Genomic DNA, 22,706 nt, shown 5'->3' with positions numbered 1-22,706 from the left:
GTGTGTGTGTGTGTGTGTGTGTGTGTGTGTGTGTGTGTGTGTGTGTGTGTGTTTTTCAGGCTCCAGCCTATTGAATTTTGGTTGGAGGACACAGTCCTCTGTGAACAGACTGGAGGCGTCTAACTTTCAGAGACACACAAACACTTCCAATACAACAATCCACTGGGTGATCAATTGCAGTTGTCGGGGAACAAAAACACATCCAGAAAGATCCATTTTAAAAACGAAAGAAAAAAAAAAACGACAAAAAAGACAAAATTCTTTAAAGAGGCAGGACAGTGGTCACAGCTCATAAAGACGAGATCAAATAATTACTTTTTGTCTGCAAATATCCTGGACTGCACTCAGAGTTCCTATGTTAGAAAGCTCTTCACACATGCACTAAAGCCAGATGTGCTTGTGACAAAATATTATAGAAGACTAAAACAAAATCAGTGATTAACGTAGCATTTTCCCCCACTGGCATACAGAAAAGTTACCTTTATCCACAAAAATAGAAATCCATATAAAATCAATTTTTAAATAAAATTCCTAATTAAATGAACAATATAAAAGAACAATTTACCGTAATGTCACCAGAAGCAGCTAAAAAGATTGGATCAGTTTAACGTGCAGAAAAGCAAACAGGTGGTTTACTGGTGTTTTAACTTCAACCAAGCTACTTTACCTGGGAAAATGACTGATAGAAATGCCAAACAGCCCCTTTTTTCGGCCTTTGGAGGTCGCCACAGTGGCTCATCTGCCTACATCTTAGCCTTCCCAGTGTCCTACTCTGTCACACAAACCCTCTGCATGTCTTCTTTCACTACATACATACGTCTTCCTGTTTTCCTCCTGCCTGGTTCTTCATCTTCATCATTGTTTGCCCAAAATATCCACTCCTGTGCACATGTCCAAATAATCTCAGCCTTGCCTCTCTTTCTCCCGACCGTTCAACCTGAGCTGTCCCTCTAACATACTCCTTTCTAACTTTAGTAAACAGAAAAGAAAAATTAAAAACTAGACATGATACAAATGAGAATAATCTAAAACTGAAACAAAACCAAATAAAAACAATACTGGCAGCGGTCAGTGGTACCCATCAGCCTCCTACTAGATACACCTATGGTATCAGTTTCAAAATCCCACATCGCCTTGTTCTCAAGTTATTGCATTCACAAGATTTTAAGAAAACTTGACCTCTGAACTCTTTCCTTGAGGTCGAGGCCAATGAGATTCAAACTTGTCCAAGATTTTTAGTAGATACACCTATTCACAAACTTGGATGTCCACATCGCCCGTCCACACAGGAGGATGATGACAATACCCTATTAGTCTTTTACAGCTGGTTACAAAACAAACTATGTACAATAATTCTGAAGTGAGAAATGTACAAAGTCTTTAACCTGCCAGCTTCCTACAACCATATCTGTAAAACGTCCAAATGTACCAATTCATCCCTGTGCAGTTGACAAACAAAATCCAAAGGGTCTAATCAGGTCCACTGGATCACTCTGCAAAGTGTGAAACTATAGAGGTCATTAATTCTGAATTCACAATGCTGATGCTTCAAAATGGCACCATGGCTAGGATCCACCTTTTATACAGTTTATGTCCAAAAGGTAAAGCTCATGTTTTCCAAAAGGAGCTTGTCAGAATCCACCCAAAGTGAAGACAAAGACATGAAAGGTTTGGACAAGAGAAATAGTTTTGAGGAAGAAAGAGCTAAAGACTCCTACAAAAAGGCAATATGATCATAGACGTTGACTTAGAAAAATCACTTAAATGAGGTTTGGTTGAGGCTAATTCAGTCCCGTCTCAGGCAGCCAAGCTGAAGGCCTAAGCAAAGGCAGGTGAAGGAACTGCTCTTGAAACTCTTAAAGAGTTCAGGAATACTTCTTTTCAAACTCCAGCACACAGAGAGGAAGCTTTTCCACTATCATAAATGTAAGATGAGGAACATGAAAAAGCCAAAAACCAAAACAACTTCAAATATTCACAACTGCTGTTCTGCAGTTTCGAGGCGAAGACGGCCAGAGAGAAGATCCTTGTTTGAGCTTCATAAAGAAGTCTTCAGCTTCTGTTTGTAGCTGCACAATCACCTCCTCTGATCTGGACACTCCACAGAAGCACAGTTACGGGTTTATGTGAAAGTAATAAACTTCTCTGGAAAGTCAGCCTATGAGTGACGTCTTTTGTTCTTCTGCTTTTTACTTTTCATGCTGTGACTGTATCTACTCCACAAAGTTTGACTTCCTTTAATTTCTTACTCAGAAAGGTAATCTGATAATAGCGTGACATCAGCAATGCCACCAATGACAGGATGCAATGGTAGAAGGAGTCAAATAGAAAAACACTTGATTTGATTTTAACTTTGACATCCAGCCACCAGTTTTCTTCTGCTTTCTGGAATTTGGCAGCAGGCTAATTCAAGACGTCCTTCACCCCAGTAACATTCCCCAGTCCCTTCTTTGTGATCCCTACGTGTTTCCAGCCCAGATGAGATATAGAATATCTAGCATGTTCTTTTAAACCTCGAGACGGATGCACCCAGGAGGCAAAATTAGATGATTTGACCTGCTCCTTTGAATGTTAAAGGAGCTTATCATTGTATAAGTTGATGGGGCTTTAGCTCTGGCTGTAAGGACTTCAGATTTGATTGTGAGGGAAAAAGTCATCATGACTTTACAGTATTGTTGAGTTTACTCTATTTCAAGGATTTCAGAACTGACCCAGGACTGACACTGAGGACACCTTACAGCTGACTTTTATGTCACTTATATTAGACAAGACTCTAATGACGATTAGAATCCAAGCTGTACTTTCCACCCTAACCTAGGAGACATAAGGGGGTTTAACCCTTTAGCCCTTGAAAACCTATTTAGGAGTAACCATTAAAGCTCTTTTCTGAACTGGTTTCTGTCATATTACAGGTATGCTCACTGAACAAAATGACTAAGTTTGCATCAGGGTGGCAATTACCCTTGGAAAATTTTTTTCATCAAACCACGTTTTTATTGACAGATCCTGAGGTGTCAAAACATGTCATTATGGGAACAGCGGATGTCCTCGAATGTCGTCTTTATGGGGGAAAGAGTTCAAAAATGACATCGAAAGTACTGAGAGGACGAAACTTTACAGGGACTAAAGTACTAAAGTAAAGCTCTGTAATTTTTGGTTTTGGGTTCTAATAGAGGTTTGCCTGATCCACAGTTATAAAAAAAAAAAAAAATCCTTATTTATCTTATATTGGGCCCGTCAGCTAATATTTTGCCTGAAATGACTTGTTTTACTGCCCATACCTTTACGCAAACTTTACTTTAGGCAATGTTTGTGTTGTGAACCAAATCTATGATTTGTGTTTTTTTCCCTGTGTTCTGACAATACTTACAGCTCTTGCAACTCTTGAATCACCACCACCACACCCACCCAAACCCAGCATTAGGGCTGAACGATATATCGCATTTGCGATAATATCACGACATGATCAAGTGCAATTTTCTAACCGCAAAGGCTGCGATTATACTCTGGACATGTCCAAATTCATGGGCTGCATCCTCCTGAGGCCGCATTTGTAGACCGATTACGTCACAGCGACGCGCCGAAGGCTGTCCAAATTACTACCATATCCCAGAATTCATAGCGCGGCCCAGCCAAACTCCAGTTTCCAACAATGGCGGCTGCTACTAAGTTTTAAAATTACTCATACTAATCTTTCTGGGTCACAAAATAAACTTTTAACATATTTTCAGGCGAGAAAGTAGTTGTGTAAACATCAAATATCTGCTCGGTTTATCAAGATATCCCATATTTGCAAAAGTGCTTCGACGTTTTCAGAGGCGTCTGCTACCCACCAGCTCGACAGCTAGCCAGGAGCTCGAGGGTTACTGATGCGGCCGAGAACGGCACAACTCCCGACACATTATTTTCAGATCACCGCGGAGTTTCGCTGCTCGGGTTAAACGTAATATATAAGTCACTTAGACAACCTAAAAATGTTATTGTTGGGCTTTTTTCAGTGTTTTGTTTGTTCGTGAGTAAATCGGTTTGGCTGAGATTAAAGTTATTAGATTAGATAAAATAAAACTTTATTAATCCCCCGGGTGGGTTCCTCCTTGGTTTTCACACAGCTGACTAAACGTCAAACAGAAAACTTATTAAAGAGAAGTATGAGACAGTCGAGAATTTACACCAGTGTCTGGTTATATTTTAGATAGCAAGGAGCAGACGGCCGAGTTTATTAAACTCCACCGAGACAGCGGTGACGCTAATCAGAACTAGCCTTCTGATTAGCTAATCAGAAGGCTAGTTCTGATTAGCTAATCAGAAGGCTAGTTACGGCTAGTTAGTTAAGGCTAGTGTGGTAAAGCCACTGATTTTTTTTATGTATATTTCTGCAATCTGCACATTGTACTGACTTTCATTTTAATGTTTACACCAGGGTTCCTTGTCAGCACTTTATGCTCAGATGTTTGTAAGCTAAAAATAAACTATTGTGTATGTTCAAATATACTGTTGTGATTGAAGAAGTTAAATAAAAATGTCAGTCATCAATTCATGCATCACCTCATGTCATCATAACAGAGGTCTGTCTTCCAGGAAAGAACAGTTTAAAATTAATGTAATATAGTATTGGCCATACTATATGATGTATTGCTTGTCTTTGTTTAATAATACAGAAGACAAAGACCTTAAAAAATAATCGCATATCGCATCGCAATCGCAATATTGGGGCAAAAAAATCGCAATTAGATTATTTTCCATAATCGTTCAGCCCTACCCAGCATCACTTGTGTTTATTCCATTACAACAGCCTGGTTCTTCTTTTGTCCTGTTTTGGTATTTTTGTATTTATTTCCAGTTATTTTTGTATTTATTTCCAGTTATTTATCCCAGCTCATGACAGCTCATTTCTGAATTCACAGTTTAAAAGAAAAAAAGAACTTTGTTCTTGTTTAATTTGAATATTTATCATTGTAAAGCTGGACATATGGCAGGAAAAATATATTTTAACCACAAGAATAAGTCAATTATAGACTGAAAACTTATGAAGGCTGATCAAACACCTCACTACCCCTCGACCTGTGTTTTTATCATCTCTGACTCTTCGCTGCTCGCCCTCCCTGCAGAGTTATCCTTGAAGCAGGGTTGACGGGACGATGAAATGTTGTGTTGGTATTACAGCAGCAGGACCTCGACCTCTGTGTTAAATCTTTCACAGCACAATGAGAGCTCAGACAGACTAAACAATCAGCCACACACACACACACACACACACACACACACACACACACACCTCAGCCGCTGGTGGTAGGATAGTATATGTCCTGCACTTTGAGTTCAGTTTCTGCTGCAGTTTCAGTTGTTCTATCGTTTTTTAAGCTGGAATCAGAATTGTGTGTTATCAGCCTGATAATTCTAGATAAAATAAACTTGGGTTCATAAACTGATATCAATTTAAAACAAATGTGGATACATTTTTGTGCACAATTCAGGGTGTTGAAACAGACTGATTTCCACAAATTGCTGTTTGTTTTTAGCTGATGAACAAAGTTCGAAATTTAAATCCTATAAAAGCCACATGAAAACGAAACAAGTTTGCTGCAGCGTTGTTTACTCAGCGTGGGCCAGAGCAGCTACAGAAGAACAAAGATCAAAAGTAAATATAGAAGTAGACAGTAATGTATAAAATGCGAAAGTTCGAAGGGAGTAAAAACAAAAACATTACATAAGTTTTTGTATTGTTACATATGTATTGTAATATTGTTATATTGTTAAGATAGCTTAACAATATAAATATATGAATTAATCACATTCCATTTAGTTTTAATATTGTTTTTGGTTCATTTAATGGCACATTATATATATATTTTTTAAAGTTATGTAATTAATTACCAACATGCCACCTATCCAACCGTCTATTCATCCAACCACTTTGCCTCCATCCAGCTGTTAGTCCAACAAACCATTTAACCATCTATCCACTCATCCAACATTTATCCACCAAACCATCCATGCATAATTTATTCAGGTATTTATCTATCAATTATACCATCCACAGACTAAACCATCTATCCATTCATGCACACATCCAACATTTCTTTATCCATCCAACATATATCCATGTCATTATCCATCTAATAGACATCGAATCTTCCCATCCATCCATGCCCAAAACATCTTTTATCCAACCATTTAGTCATCCAACTATATAATTAGCCCTTTAACTTTCTATCCATGCATCTGTGCATTTAACCATTTATCATTCATCCAATCATTGAACATCAATATTTCAAACCTTTTATCAATTCATGTATCAAGAAATGGCTAACATGAAAACATAAGTTGCAAAGCCACAGGAAGTAAATCCTGCCATTGTAGATTAGTTTGTACTGACCAGGTAAATCTACATCCAACATTTCGTCTTGATTCATATGCTCAATCGTCCAGGTAAGTAAATCTCCAAAAGTTGATTATGTTCATCTGGACGTAGCATTTTGTAGAAGAAACGTTTCGTCACTCATCCAAGTGACTTCTTCAGTCTCAGCTGACTGCAGGTTTCCCCAATTTTATAAACAGTACATTTGCATAATGACTGAAACCAGCCCACTGAAGGAACAATGGGCTGGGAGGAGAGTTCCTTAATCTTAATTAAGAAAATTCTCATGACCATTGATCAACAACCACTGACCAAAACCCACTGATCAAAGACCATGAGCACCATTCACAGAGAGTTGGGGAATGGCTGCAATCACAGCACTGCAAGATCATACATCCAACATTCTTACTTTTTTAACTTTAGTTTGGGCTCAACCAACTCTTCTGAATATAAGAGTTCTTAAAGAACAAATATAAAAATAAATCACTTTTAAGAGTTAGTCCATGTGTGTTTGTTACCTGGCCGGTGCTTTCTTCATGTGCTCTCCAACAAAGGTGGCGTTGGTCATGCCCATCAGAGTGTTGGCCAGTGAGATGACGGAGAGGAGGTGATGTGTGGTGACAGCCCTCGACACACCATATGTCCCCTTCCCGACTATGTCTGACAGAGATAGCTTCCGACCTGTCGCCAGGGAAAGCTGACGAAGCAAAGATTCCTGGAAAATGGAGTTATACAAAGAGAAGAGGTTCTTATTTTCAGGTGCCCTGTTATCAAACTGTTGATTTAGCTTTTTAAATGCTCCATGCTCAACGATATGTCTTTCATGGAAAGACACCTGGAACCCAGGTGATAACAGACAGTTACCTTGAAGGTGGGCAACATAAGAGACATGTGGCCTCCTCTGGAGATCAAGCCGAAGGAGATGGGGCAGTGTGGTCTGAGCATGCCCAGTCGCTCCAGACAGATGGTGTCCAGCTGTTCGTTGAGACCCCAGGCGTGCAGGCAGGACATGAAGAGCTTGGCTGTGTCCATCGTCAGGTTATACTCCAGCAGACTCAGAGACTTGGACTTCTCCTCGCGCCTCCTCATCTCCTCCTCTTCATCCTCATCTTCATCTAATAGGTGCTCCTTAATGGTCTCTTTCATGGTCTCCTTCACCTGGTTTTAGGAGAAATTATTTACATGAAAAACAAAAATAATACATTAATAAAAGACCTTCATTAGTGGAATTTTTTTTTTGGTGTTTATGGACCTGTTTGAAGATTTTATGAGCCAACAAGGACCCGCCCTTATCAGCGCCAGCTTGGCTCTTCTGTAGCGTCTCCGGGGACACCAGCATGGGGTTCGGTCTCTGAGCTTCCTCCGTCAGCAGCTGGATGATCACCGCCTCCACGTCGAAGAACAGCACATGCATGTCAGGGTCTGTCAGGTTGGTCTTCATCGCCTGGACCACCAAGGCATTGTGGGAATATTTTGGTAAGTTGCCCTGGTGGAAAGACAGAGTTCAGTTTCAAGAACAAAATCAATCACAGTGTGACACTTTTCACATTAAATATATAAATATATTTAAATGATCCATTGTCGATATAAATTTAATTAAGAAGTTCAAGAGCTCCTCATCAAAAGCTCATTATTTAAACGACCGACACACACACACACACACACACACACACACACACACACACACACACACACACACACACACACACAATTGCCACTAATATTAACACTCGGCTCAATTTTAATTGTATTAGAAGAGACAGCATGTGCATGGAGCTGTTTGCGTCTCGTTTCCATGTTAATGAGCTGATGACTGCAATTAAACTGATCCTGTTAGAGAGGAGGAGACAGGAGGAGGAGAAAGTGAGGGAGGAGGTGGTGATTAAGACGGGAATGAAGAGAGGAAAGAAAGAGGAAAGAAAAGGCCAAAGCTGGATTTTTATCTGCATGTTTTTGGGGGTTTTTTTTTAACCTTTTGCCTTAAGATCACAGAGCTTTTTCGCCATCACCACAATGGTGTTTGAAAAAGAAACATGACAGGTCATCACATCCTGCCCTATCATTCTGTTTGACTCTAAAGGGGCCAAAATCTACAAAAACAAAGATTTTTCATTAAATAAGACAAACAATAGACTCCATAAACTTCTCAGGAAACTCACAGAAGGCTCATTTTCCCATAGATCAAGTGAAGCAACCCGGTTCTCATTCCCCAGGCTGCAGGTTTCAGGGACGAAAGCACCGACTTAACTTTTCAGACCCAGAGTTAAGCCCATTTCTTTTCACGTCTAAGCTCACGTCACATCATTTACCTTTGTAACCATAGCATTGCATCAAATCTTTCTTTAAAGATACATAAAGAAAGAGAAAACATCTGATTCCTCACCGAATCTTCCTCCTGTTTACTTGCATTTAGAGTTAACACACTGTTATAATCATGTCGTGTTTAATTTTCTCTCCACATTTTAAAATAAACTACAGGAAAGTGACTTTAAGCAGACACAGACTTCAAACTTTGCTTTTTCCTCTCGGCAATAAGCCTCGTTTTTCTTTCGAGATTTGCCATTTTTCTTGTGAATATGAAATTTTTCCATAGAAATTTGGCAGTGTCACTTTCGTAAGTATGGCACTTATTTCTTTCATAATTTGCCAATTTTGTCTCTGTTTTCCCTTTCCCCTCGACAATGTACCACTATCGTGTAAATTTGCTCATGTGTTTTACAAAAATTTGCCTTGGTTTTGTCAATTTGACATTTGTTCCCCAAGGGGTCTGATATTCTTTGCCTTCTTTTTCCGTAAAAACTTATCAGTTGTCGTTTTTTTCCTTTGTGAATTTAAAACTTAACTATTGAAAATTATGAGTTTTTACTTAAAAATGTGAAATTTAAATACATTGAAGTTGAAGTTGAGCATGAAGTTAAGCATTTGGTGCTGCAGGGGCCAATATTTTTAAAATTATGTTAAAAATCTTCAATATAAACATATTTACAGACTCATTTCTTCTAAACAGTTAAATCTCTGTGAGCTTACCAAGTTTAACATTTCGTAGCACAAGCTATGAATCAGCGCACAGAAGTGACGATGAACTGATTCTTTTATGTGATAACTTGTTTTGTATCTGGATCACTGAATACTGATTGACTTTGAGTGAAATTCTGGTATTATTTTCATATTTGTACCTTCACTGATCACTGGTCATTTTGTTGCACTTAAGTACTTTTTTTTTTTTTTGCCTGAAGCTCTTTGTATCGAGCTGGATGTGACTGTGTGGGCGAGAACAATAATTAGCGGTAAAGACACGTCCTGACTGACCGAGAGACACAATACACCTGCAGCTGGGACACACACACACACACACACACACACACACACACACACACACACACCCCGACATCACAGCTTTGACAGGCTGGTCCTCCCTGAGGGCTGACGTGTTGTATGTCTTTGTGTGCGTTTGAAAAGTGGTGCTGACAACAGTGATGTGCTCATAAATTCAGTGTATTCTTCAAACATGTATAACTGATCAAATCTGGGCTCATTTTGATCTTTTTACTTGTCCGTTTATTTTTTTTCTTATCATTTACATGAAAAAAAAAAAAAAAAGAAAGAAAAAAAGATGTGAAGAAGATAAATCTCGGCACTATTATCGGTCTATTAGACAGTTTCCTGGTACGCTGGTGCATGCACAGAAAAACATACATTTGAGGATGTTTATGAAGTATTTTATTCAAAGAATGGCTAGACTCCTGCTCGGATCATTTTAATTCTGGTTTCTGGCTTCAGACTAAGAAGTTAGTTCTTATTTTCATGGATGCCTTTGATTTTTCCTGATACTGGAGCCTCATCCCTGTGTCTGTGTGAGGGAGGCTCCATTTTGGTGGAGTAACACTGCCATCTAAAGGCAGTCTGCAGCACTATTTATCTCTACAGTGGAGTGCGGTCTGTAATATTTAAGTTTGAGAATGAAGAAACATTTATGAACACATAAAAATTCAGACATGAAGCAGGCCAGTGTGATGTGAGGAAACGTGGCTTCAGAACTAGGTGAGAGAGTCAGAATTGAAATTGTTCTCCTGATCAAAGAGCAGCTTTCTTAGAGTCAAACACGACTCTACTACAAAACAGATCCAGCAGGAGGACATGGAGTTAAAGACACAGTGACAGGAGCGAGAGAGAAAGGCGAATCAGGCATGAGATCATTTAAGTAAATGAGGAGAGATACAGTTAGCTTGAATTTGTGCAGAAAACTAAAAGAGGAGACAGAAGAATGGGCAGGAGGATAATGCGTGGGAAGCACAAGGACAGAGAAGAAAACGAGGATGAAGAAGAGGTGAAGAATAAGGTGGAGAAGAAGTTGGTAGAGGAGGGGAAGGTGGCAGAGAATCAGGTGGAAAAGGACAAGAAGTTGAGGAGGAAAAGGAGAACAGGACAGTAGAGGGCAGAGGCAGAGAAGTAGAAAGTGGAAGAAAATGGAAGGAGGAGGATATGAAGGCAGCAGAGGAGAGGAAGGAAAAAGGAGGAGGACGTGAATAAGAAGAGGGTGGTCAAGGGAGACACGCAGAGGGAAGAAAGTTGAGAAGGAAAAGAAGAGGAAGGAGGAAGACGAGGCAATGAATGAGGTGCAGAAAAAGGTGGGAGAGAAGAAGAAGAAGAAGATTAGATGGGGGAGAAGAGGAGCAGATCAACGCTGTCATTAAATTCAGGTGCAGCAGGAGGGGGAGGAGTCACAGAGGATCTGAGGCACCTGACTCAGAGTTCCGGTTTCCCTGAGCTCAGGATTAACAAACTCAGAGTTCCAGTAAACTGACTTCCTGGATCCTGGCAAAGCTTCAGCCTCAGGTTTGAAGACCTAAAACATCATTCTTGCAAGCTCCAAAGTCTGGATACAGTCGTTTTTCCTCATGAACACAAACATTCACAGATCAGCACATTCAGCGGAATAGCTCCTGAACAAACCAACATCAACTGTACACACACACACACACACACACACACACACACACACACACACACACACACACGTCAGCTGGGTGAAATGTTTGGGTTGATAGTCTGACATTTCATGGTCATTATCCACCATTACACCCAGCAGGGGAGGACACACACACGGTGGGGGGAGTCGGTGGTGTTGAGCCATAATTTCAGCAGGCATGAGGGGGAAATGACGGCGGGGGTGGGAGGCAGGAAAGTGAAGCACAGTGATGCATTTCTAACATAAAAGGAGAAGAAAGATTACAGCTGTTGTTTGTTGGCCTTTTCACAGAAGAGCTGTGATTATGGGCAGTTATGACCGGAGGGGAGGGGGGGTTTCTCCACAGACGACCCAGAGGAGAGAGAAAACAACACAAAGGTTATCATGTGGAAGGAAACAGGAGGGAGGGAGGAAAATTAGAAAGAAAGAACGACCCCTTAGAGCAGAGGAGACCTGAGGTAAATGAGTTCCAGGTGAACCTGAGAAGTCAAACTGCACCGGCAACTAAACTAAACGCTGTTCAAGCACTAAATAATTCACAGCGCTTGTTTTCGGTGCCGGGCTGCACATTTGGGAGGGGTTACCGCTGTCGGGACAGATCAGATCATCACGTCTGACAAGTGGTCCCCTCACAGGTGAAGCTCAAAGAAGATGAAAGCTACCGAATACAGCAGAGAAAGGGTAACTCAGGTGTGCCGTGAGCTAAAATATAATTCTTCATTACGTATGATCGGTGTTTAACCCTTTAAGACCTACCATAGAACCAAGTCCGCCAGAGCTTATATTATATTTTTACATGCTGTGGAGCCATTTTTGGGAGCATTTCAAGTTGCTATACATCAATACAACCATTATAGCCCAGATTTTAATAATATGTATTCATTAAGTGCATAGTAATTACATAAATTGCAAAAAAGTGCAATAAACTACAAAAAAAATTGAAAATCGTTTTTGATTTTTTAACATATATTTGTAGTTAGAGAAATTTAAGAGGCTTATCCCTCAAAACTGTAAATACAAAAAAGTTGCACAAAGTAGTTTCCCACCACAGGAAATTTATTTTGAGTGTCTTCATAGTTTAATTTTTGAAATACACCAATTTTTATATACTGCAGGAAAAACGAAAATAAATATTATACTGCAAATTTGCAAAAAAGCAGCATATGCATCAAAATAAACTATTTCCAGCAGTGCAATATGAGTCCTAAGCATCCCAGAAACGACACAGAAAGTCATAAAGTCAAAGATAACTTTTAAAAAGAGCAGTATAGGCCCTGAGGCCCTGATCGCAACAAGGCTTCCTTTTCGCGAAAATGACGTCACTTCCGGTTTCGGCCAGGTAATGGCGGAAATGCAAAAGTTCGCGCTGACGTCTATTCCAACGTAGGAAGTGTTTTGAACAGCTGATCGGACCGGCAAAGCGTGTTTCTAGAATATTATGTTTTTGTTCCTGCAAGTGCTTTTTATGCAGTTTTTGCAAAGCTTTATGTGGAAGGAAACCGTGACCTAGGACAAGCTGATGGCACAATATGTAAGTACAACTCCTCCGGTTTCATATGCAAAAAAAATTTTTGCGCTAGCTTACCTGGTTGCAGAGCTACCGGGATTTAAAAATAGTTACGCATAACAGAGCGTTCCCGTTCCGATCGGCTCTAAAGGGTTAAAGCTTCGTTTCATTATTTCCAGTCATATTGAAAAGGTAGATATTCATAATTAAATTACCTTAAACACAAAATTTAAGACATTTTATGGTAGAGTGACACAATAAAACATTTAACTCAGTTTTCCTCTATGTTAGTTTCATCTCCACAACAGTCCCAGGTTCTCTTTTAGTCCTGACTGTGGGACTGACTCACTTTTGGAGTGAGCCTCTAGTGGATATTAGAGAAACTACGGTTTTTGGTACTTGAGCCAACAAGCACGCCTCTGCTCCCATACATCATCATGTAATCAGCATGAGCCATTACATGGTTTCATGCACAGCACTAACTGTAAAAACTGGTTTTCCCAGGAAAGGCAGGAATTTGTGACTTTCTATACGTCATTTCTACGTCATGAATGTAAAGTTCTGTTGTTTTATTGGTATTTTAAGGTTTTTAGCACTGATCAAAGACAACTTGTTAATTTTGTTGTTCAAGCACCAATGGGCAGGGATAGCTCAGTAGGTAGAGTGGTGGCCCCATGATCGGAAGGTCGGGGGTTCGACTCCACTGAACGGCTACCCTGAGGTACCCCTGAGCAAGGTACCGTCCCTACACACTGCTCCCCGGGCGCTGCACTGGCGGCTGCCCACTGCTTCACTGGGTGAATGGGTTAAATGCAGAGGAACTATTTCCCTATGGGGACTAACATGCACACTTTACACTTTTAATGACAATAAAGATATTCATTTCAATTCAATTCCTCAGACACCGAGAACTATGCACTTTTGGAAATGGAATTTTGATGTACATACTGTCTTTTTGCAAATTGTGCACAGTGTGCATTTTATTTTCATTTTTATTATAATTTATAAAAATGGGTGTATCTCAAAAACAAAGTTATGTGCACACTCAAAATAATGTTTTGTGATTTGAAAGGATTTTATGCAACTTTTTTCCTTTTATAATTTTTGTATCTATGTTCTGGGTAGTTTATTGCATTTTTTTTATGTTTTTATTTAGTTACTATAAACTTACTACACACGCATTTTCAAAACTGGGGATATAAAGGATGTATTGATGCACAGGAAGTTGGGAAAAAAGCACAAAGGCACTACAGGAGGTAAAAATGTAAAAACAAGCTCTGGAAGGTAATTTTAAAGTAGAAAAATAAATAATTAGGACCCAGTTTAAGACTTGAGAGAGAAAAAAAAAAAAAAAAAAAAAAAGGGCTACTCAAGTAGTTTGACTTGTGCTGGTACAGGTTTAAATATTGAAAAGCTAGTCTCCAGAAAGTCTCAAAGAAACGCTGGACTCACTCTTTTTCACCATTATGACATTTAATACCATCGTTCCCTGGTTGACCTGTGGGTCGTCTCCAGCAGAGTTTTAATTGGTCTGACTTGAGCCAGCAGCTTTGTGACTGAGATGACGTGTGTGTGTGTGTGTGTGTGTGTGTGTGTGTGTGTGTGTGTGTGTGTGTGTGTGTGTGTGTGTGTGGGGTGAATGATGCAAAGAGAAAATCATTATATGAGGAACATAAAGAGACATCTGAACTTCGTAGAAATGAGAAAAATTAACATTTGACAAACCTCAGCTTCAGTCTAAGAAGGTTTAGAAAACAAATCGTTGTTTTGAGCAAAAACTAAATAAATAAATAAAAGTAGAATCAGGATTTACCACAAAGTGTTGAAAAGATTCCCAATCTGAATCAGATTGCTGAAAGTGACGTCAATGCGGAACCTCTATTATTTTAATGACCACCAGGGGGCGACTCCTTCGACTTCTATGGTCTTCTGTGACCTCTATGAACTTAATGGGCTCAGTCAGTAGTTTCAGGTCATAAACAGAACATCAAGTCATTTTGGTGGATCTCAGGCTTGTCTGCTGTCCCCTGTTTCTAAGGCGCTGCAACAGTTTATATTTATATCTGCAGTTGTACTTGCAGGTGCTTTCAAAATATACTCACTACTCTTTATACTGTTGTATATGGGTTTTTGAGGACTCTCTTTAAAAAGAGATGCTAATCTCAATGACTTAAAGTAAACAGATTTAACAATAAATGTATAACGAAAACTATAATGAGGACCAAAGACGTGTACCTGACCCTTTGAATTTAATAAATACCAACAGCCTCACAGTGTGCAGAAAAAACAAGCGTTGCCTGCATTTGGATTGCTCAGGATCTGATGGTAAACAAATATTCCTGTATACACGCTACAGGTCAACCGTTATATGCACATTTCTTTGTTTTGTGCCTTTTTCTGTTTAACTTATTTCTTCCAGTGTGTTTGTGACTTTTAGTGGTCGTCCTCACCTTGTCAGCGTTGTCTGCAGCCAGCAGGTTGGTGGCAAGCGTCTGCAGTTTGTGTTGAGCCATGTTCTTCAGTGCGGCCAGGCTGCGGCGGGTCATCGCCTGTTTCAGGTTCACCGCCGAGTGGCTCAGAGCATCCACAGTAGCTGGAGCCAGCTCATCACAGGCATTCAGGATCTCTACTGCAGTTATTCCCATCACACAGCGGTCCAACGCTCCTGGAACCAAACCAGTAAACAAATCTGCCTCAGCCTCAGAAGACACAAGCTACACACAAACCAACAGTCTGATATTTTTTCACCCTCTGGTCCACCTGCAGGTGTACACCTGTGCACAGTAAACCTGAAATATATAGATTCACTGCTAACTTCTAATACATAAGTGCCTTGTTTTTTCTCATTGTGCCCATTCATTTCTCAATTAGACCAGCTAAAGATTTTGCATGGAAAGAAACTGCTAATTGGATGGTTTAAATTCCTTGTAGCTGCAGGTGTTTAGCACTCACTGTTTTAGTTGACTGATGGTACTCTATTAAATCCATCCATCCATTCTCTGCCGCTTATCCTTGTCAGGGTCACAGGGGGGCTGGAACCCATCCCAGCTGTCTAGGGCGAGAGGCAGGGTACGCCTATGGGCAATTTGGAGTTACCAATTAACCTATCCCCACTAACTGCATGTCTTTGAACTGTGGGAGGAAGCTGGAGTACCTGGAGAGAACCCACACAAACACGAGGAGAACATGCAAACTCCACACAGAAGGACCCCGACCTGACAGTGGACCTTCTTGCTGTGAAGCAACAGTGCTAACCACCGTGCTGCCCCTCTATTAAATCCATAGGGTAGATATAGATAGCTCTATACCTCAAGCTCTCAATTGCAGTACAGTCCTCAAAGGTTATTAGGTTAATTTGGTAGTAACACTCAGTTTAAACAACACAAGGATAATACAAAGCAATAAAAATCAAACACTGCAATCGTATGCAGTTTGAAAAAGAATTCTTGCAGTGTATTACAAGCCCTTTAACTAAATTTCGAATTTTAAAATGACAAACAGTCATAGTAAACAAAGGAGTTGTGTTTTAAGCAGACAGAAATAAAATAAAACTTTTACATGTAAAACAGTAAGTAAACCTAAAATATCTCAAGAGACATTTCAAGAGAAAAACATTCAATAGAAAGAGCCAGAGGTTTGTAAAACAATTTTCATCCTGCACTGATCTTTTTATCAGTAAATTGGAAACAGTGAAAAATGTCCAGTGTAATTTCCTTCACTACAAGATTGTATTAAAAGTATGTTTAAAAAAAAAAAAGCCTGTCATCTGTTGACCACCCAATCAATTAATTGAACCACTTGCACTCTAAAAGGTGATTTCATCTGAATAAACAGAAAATACGCTTCACACTGGATAAAACTAAAGCAATCCTGCACAGGTGGGTCTTAAGCTTCTTTTTAAAAAGAGACTTCTGCAAATTGGACCCAGCTACAACCAACATTTCCCTGAGCTCAGAGACCCAGGAGCTACATATGATGGATGAAGCAGTTCATTAATACCAAGTAGAAATTTGACCATGAAGAGCTCCAATAGTGATCTCTGAAATCTTCAACTCAACCCTAAACTTTAAGGGTTTCCAACACACTTTGTTTGTGGGAAGCTCAATGGTTGTGATTCAACTTTGACAGAACAGTAGGTGGGGTTGTGCGTTGTGTTCTCAGGGCCTCAGAACTGCACTGAGCTCTGACCTCGACCCTGTACGACATCGTCAGGATGAACTGACACATCGATGGTTTTATCTCAGCCTCTCTCTCGCTCACTCTCTCTCTTCATTCTCATCACACAGACTCGCCTTCTGTTTCCATCAGTCTCCCTCCTCTTGCCCTTGCACTCTCCTTTTATTTATATCAATCTTCCAATCTCTCTCACACCATCTCAGACTCACAATCATTATCTATAGTCTCTTGAATATGATTCAGGTCACAGACGATCTTCTCCAGTGTAACAATTCTCCACCTTTACAGAAAGAGACGGGCTTTAGAGAGACATCATTAGCTGCAGACAGAGCTGACATCAGTATTGGCTCTGGTATTGAGTGAGAGGAGAAGTGGCACCATTATACCTGAGTGTGTATAGGTGTGTGAGTGATGAAGGCCCATGAGCCATGGCCCCATTACATGTCTAACGCCTGAGTACACACACACCTTCCTTAATTTCACACTTAGATACCCTGCAATTTCCCAGCACTACAGCTCATTCAGGTCACACACACACACACACACACACACACACACACACACACCATTCAAGTTAATGCTACCTCTATGCTGTGCCACATGGTGCAGACTGCACAGGAGCTAGCAGGTACAGAGGAAGATGTTCACTTCGTTTCTTCATGTCAGGATGATAAGATGGATATTGTTAAGCACAGAGCTCAAATTAGGTTAACTGGGAAAACAAAAAAACAAAGGATGTAGCTGCCATGTTGACTTTTTGGAGCTATTGTTGGACGAGAGCCAAGTTATTGTTCAGCCAACACAAGCAAACCTGTTCATCAGGCACAAATACGAGGTTTGGGGGATTATTAGGTGGCTGTAGTTCAGGAGGCTGACCAGCTATCTACTAATCAGAAGGTTAGGGGCGATCGTGGCTCAAAGAGTTGGCAGTTCGTCTTGTAACTGGAAGGTTGCCGGTTCGAGCCCCGGCTCGGACAGTCTCAGTTGTTGTGTCCTTGGGCAAGACGCTTCACCTACCGCCTACTGGTGTTGGCCAGAGGGGCCGATGGCGCGATATGGCAGCCTCGCTTCTGTCAGTCTGCCCCAGGGCAGCTGTGGCTACAACTGTAGCTGCCTCCACCAGTGAGTGAATGAATGAATAGTGGAATTGTAAAGCGCTATATAAATGCAATTCATTATTATTATAATGTTGGTTGTGTTTGACTCTTTAGTCTGCATGGTAAAGTATCCCTATCCAATATACTGAGCTCCAAGCTGCTATCTGACATGTTTATTGGAATATGGATGTGAATCTTAGGAAAAGTGCTTGTATTAATTATTTGATCAGTGTATGAGGACTAACTCTTTTGAAGCCAGTGTCTAGTGGTCATTGGGGGAACTGCAGAGAGCACGCCCACCCCCACCCCCCTTAATGCATGCTTAGCATTAAGATTAGAAGTAGGAGGAAACTGCAAGCCTGAACCTTTCAGCCTTGGTAGCAGCTCGCAAAGGTTTTCCTTTGAGCTAACAAACAGGCTAATATAGAATATTATGATCGGTATCTTAACAGTCATAAGGTTTCCATGTTCTAGTACAGTGAAAACACCTCCTTCCTGGTCCTCTGGTTCTTACCTGTGTCCATCTGCCAGACGTACACAGAGCCGTCAGAGCAGCCCACCACCAGGTAGTCGTCTGCCGGGCGCCACTTGATGACTTGGATGGGGAAAAGGTGCCGCGACGCGAGCATGATGCACTTCCTCTCCCGGAGACTGAGCAGGCCGACAGAGTGGTCGCTGGCCACCGAGCAGACGCAGTGCTGCACCCGAGTCTGCAGAGGAAACACAGCAGCAAGGTGAGGCATAGAATCTGAAGAAGTGCTTGCAGGTCACCGAGAGGTTAGCAGACAATAAGTCAGAGTAGAAACTCAATACGGCCTCTGAATCGTTTAACATTATTTTATTTTCAAGGATTTCGAAGCATTTAAAACCACTCAAGATGTCAGATTTGATTCAATTTAAATGGAATGACCCTTTTTAGTCATTAGTGACTGCACTGCTGCAAAGGTCTTCTGATCTCTGGAGTCAGATATCACTGGTTAAAAAAAGATATCTGCTCTCTATGACATCAAGTAGAGCCAAGAGTAGAAACAAACTATGTAAAACTGATTAGAGCATCCTGAAGCCTGAGCGTCCGCCTCACAGTTTACTTTAATATGAAGAACCAAATTGGAACAGGACATATGTGACAAGAAATGAGCAACAGTTACAATAGGTACCCTTTACTATTAAAAGAATGAGAAGAAGCCCATCTGATGTCTTCATTAAAGCTTGTGTGTGTAACAGCTCAGCCATTGTATTCAACAGCATTACTGTGATTTCCATGGCAGCAAAACATCTCTAACCATTTATTTTAATGTCATGTAAACAATACGAAGTCCTCTCTGTGTAGTTTCAGGTGGGCTTCTGAAACCACAACAGCACAAAGGTCTCAACTTATTTCCACAGTAACGATGACGACTGTAACCTTGTAACATTTAAATCTAATGTCAAACAGTGTTGCAGAGACGGCAGAACAAAGCCTGAAAGCAGACATAGACCCGTGCGGTGGCGGTCTTACGCTGCAGTTCTCTGGCGGAACGATGAGCTGCGTGATCTCCCCTCCGTGGACACAGAAGATGTGCTTCATCTCCCCGGTGAAAATGTCCCAGACAATGACGGAGAAGTCCACTCCCCCAGACACCAGCGAGCGCTGGTCGTAGCGTGGCGAGACCTGGTATGGGTACAGGACGCAGGTCACCTTGTTGCGGTGGCCTCGTAGGGTGCGGTGAGGCGGCCAGCCTGCAGAACAGACCAACACAAAGGTCAAAGGTTTTTAAAGTCAACTAAAACTAGAAATAGGCATGAAAATGAATCTTAACTGATGTAAAAGGAGTCAAATTGAAACAAAACTTCCCTGGATTTCTTAGTGTGTCTGTATAGTTTGTTTGTCTCACCTCTCCTGAGCATGTGCTCGCCCTGCAGCAGCTGGACGATGGCCGTCTGAGTGGCGGGAACGAGGATGATGCTGCCGTCTTCTCTCCCGCACACCAGGCGCCCCTGAGAGGGGATGTAGACGCTGGCCGTCACCTGAGGTGAAGCACACACACTCTCTTAGAGTTTCCCCACTGTGTAAACCCTATCGCACACGTGCTCACAAAAGAGGTTATTTTGGGGTCGTGTTGATGGACACAATAAAAGGACGTTCCCCACACACCCACGTTTGTTTTCATTTTTGAAAGTTTTCAACTCTGTGAGAATATTTTCAATCTTTAAAACAACTTCTTTTATAATTGAATGAGAACTTTTCTGTGTTCAGACCTTAATGGGTTCGTCTTTGCCTGGCAGGACGCTGAGCTGGTCAATGATCCCCGAGGACACTGGGGTCAGCTTATCAAATGCCTCCTGCAGGCTGATGGTGAATGACACCTGCAGCTCTGCAGTGATACAAACAGACAAAGGACTCGTTTAGAGATCAGCCTTCTGAAGGACTTGAGGATGAAGAATAAGCTCTCCAGAAAGTTGAACAATGCAATCAGGCATCTTGTAAAGGGGACCTATGCTGCTTTTCTTTTTTCTCTTCCACATTTTTCTTAAGAAAAGAAACTCTATGAATCAAGTTTTTCTGTTTGTTTGTATTTTTGGACCAACAGACTAAAAACAACCTCCGTTAGTACCAACTCGTTAACAATGGGCTGCTTTAAAGCTAAAAAAAAGAGAGATCATCGTAACGTCATGCTGAGGTTTGAAGTTCAAGAAAAACAGCAAAGTTTTATGAAAAGACTTTTACCAGAGAAACCTCACCATCTTCCCCCCTTCCTTACCTGTGGAGGTGGACTGTGGCTGCAGAGGCGAGGTGTCCGGGATGCTCCACAGGGTCATTCTGCCCGCCGAGTCACCCTGGATCAGCAGCTTATGGAAGGGCTCCCTCCGGCTGAAGAAGAAGCGGGTCACAGGAGGGCAGATGAGGAGCTGGAGGAAGGCAGGAAAAAATACATGTCAACACCAACAAGATGTGATGCCTCAAAGCTCCCCGGTGACAGCTGGAAAACATCTTTAAAGGCTCTCCAATTGGCCAGAACACTTCCACCAATACTGGAATATGCTGAATTTGTAAGCTGAGCTTAAATTTAAGAGCCAAGTGAAGCTGAAATGGTTGGTTTTGCTCTCAGGTTGTCTTCAAACAACAACAACAACACACAGCAAACTGCAGAAAAGCAGAACCACACATCTCTGATCTACAAGCGCTCCAACCACTGTTTTTTTGTTTTGTTTTTTATTTTCTAACTCTGGGATGAAATAAGCCGAACTCATGGATGGCTGTCTCAGCGCCATCTCTTGGTTATATGAGAGCCTGATACAAGGCTCTGAAGTAAAAATTTGTAGAGCAGAGTAAAAGATGACATCAGTTTGGTTGAGCATCACCAAAAATCTGAGCAGATTCTGTTCCTTGGCTCAATAATTCTGGACATCAGGATAAAACTGACCTCTCCGGGAGAGAATAAACGCAACTAGAATCACACTTTAGCATTTCATACTATTAAAAAAAAAAAAAAATCCAAAGGTTACTGAAAATGGTGGAGATGGGAGGAGGGCAGCAGAGCTTTTACTGCCTAAAAAACACAAGCAATCCACCGCTAACCAAAACTGGGCTGACTTACATCTATTATCAATACATGAAGTAATAAAGAGTGAAAACTAATTAATGTGACGAGCAGTGCGAGAACAATTCTCAGAGTGCAGTTTGGGGTGCTGGCAGGCGTGTGGGGGGGGTTGCGATGATGAAAGCCGGTGAACCTGCGGGCGTAGCGTCACTGCGTAATGGCTGAGGGGGTGAAGAACGATCGGTTAGTTCAGCTCATCTGAGCGCTGTGGACGAGCAGTGAGGGTATGCAAAGTGCCACCAAATATCACACAAACACACACAAACCAAACCACATCTTTCACTAAAGATGCAAACAATTAAACAGCAAGGAGAGTTTAAGTTTTCAGCAAAAACCACCAGAGAGGAAGCAAGAAAAACAGAGATGGGACACCCACCCACCGCCCCTCATTCATCTGGATAACTAGAAACACAATATTCAGAGTTCTGTGACGTGTAACCTGAATTTCTTTTAACCTATTTTAATATTTAATGCAAAAAGAAAAAGTGAGCAAAACTGTACAGAATTAATGCCACTACTAAAAAAATTAATTTGTAAATTCTAAAGTTATGAGTTACTCTTTTCTTAGTTAGTAAAACTGAACACTTCCTGTACACATTTCAAATTAAAGGCCAACCAGGAAAGAGAATTTTAGACCAAGGACGATGGAAAAAAAAAAGCTTTGGAAATTTGGCCATGAAAATCAAAAATCTGATTTTAGTTTAGAAAATCTCTCGTTCTAGATCAACTTCATTCTTTCAGAATGACACTTTTCATTGTGGCTGACCTGACAAATGTCACCTGAGCAACACAATATTATTTACAGTAAATAACTTATTATTACATCACATTAAATATTATATCACACCAGATGAATATAAAATTACATTTTATATTTGGATTATTTATTTAGCTGGTGGTGATCATAGGAAGTCGGCCCTAGCGCTGGAGCTCACGCTGGCTTTGGTTATGTTTGCGAGTTCTGTGCACCATATTACAATTATGTGTCACATTTTTTAAAAAGCATTATTGTAAAAGT

General features: G+C 40.9%; 1 protein-coding gene across 3 annotated transcripts in view; it reads right to left on the bottom strand.

Annotated features, from left to right (window-relative positions):
* wdr7 (WD repeat domain 7) overlaps positions 1–22,706 on the bottom strand; it is a 106,410-nt gene that overhangs the window by 73,146 nt on the left and 10,558 nt on the right. For all 3 annotated transcript variants that reach the window (XM_005725500.1, XM_005725502.1, XM_005725501.1), the window contains exons 10-18: positions 20,849–20,996; positions 20,346–20,461; positions 19,982–20,114; positions 19,606–19,826; positions 18,622–18,817; positions 15,285–15,499; positions 7,611–7,844; positions 7,223–7,516; positions 6,877–7,073 (exon numbers count right to left, since the gene is read on the bottom strand). In XM_005725500.1, coding sequence (XP_005725557.1) covers positions 6,877–7,073; positions 7,223–7,516; positions 7,611–7,844; positions 15,285–15,499; positions 18,622–18,817; positions 19,606–19,826; positions 19,982–20,114; positions 20,346–20,461; positions 20,849–20,996 — 1,754 coding nt within the window. The remainder of the gene's footprint in view (positions 1–6,876; positions 7,074–7,222; positions 7,517–7,610; positions 7,845–15,284; positions 15,500–18,621; positions 18,818–19,605; positions 19,827–19,981; positions 20,115–20,345; positions 20,462–20,848; positions 20,997–22,706) is intronic.

This window comes from Pundamilia nyererei, unplaced genomic scaffold (genome assembly GCF_000239375.1).
Source record: "Pundamilia nyererei isolate P.nyererei 1_Seehausen unplaced genomic scaffold, PunNye1.0 scaffold00016, whole genome shotgun sequence".
In the NCBI taxonomy this organism is placed as follows: Eukaryota; Metazoa; Chordata; class Actinopteri; order Cichliformes; family Cichlidae; genus Pundamilia; species Pundamilia nyererei.
The sequence above is the reverse complement of the archived record's forward strand: the minus strand, read 5'-3'. Positions and strand labels throughout refer to the sequence as shown.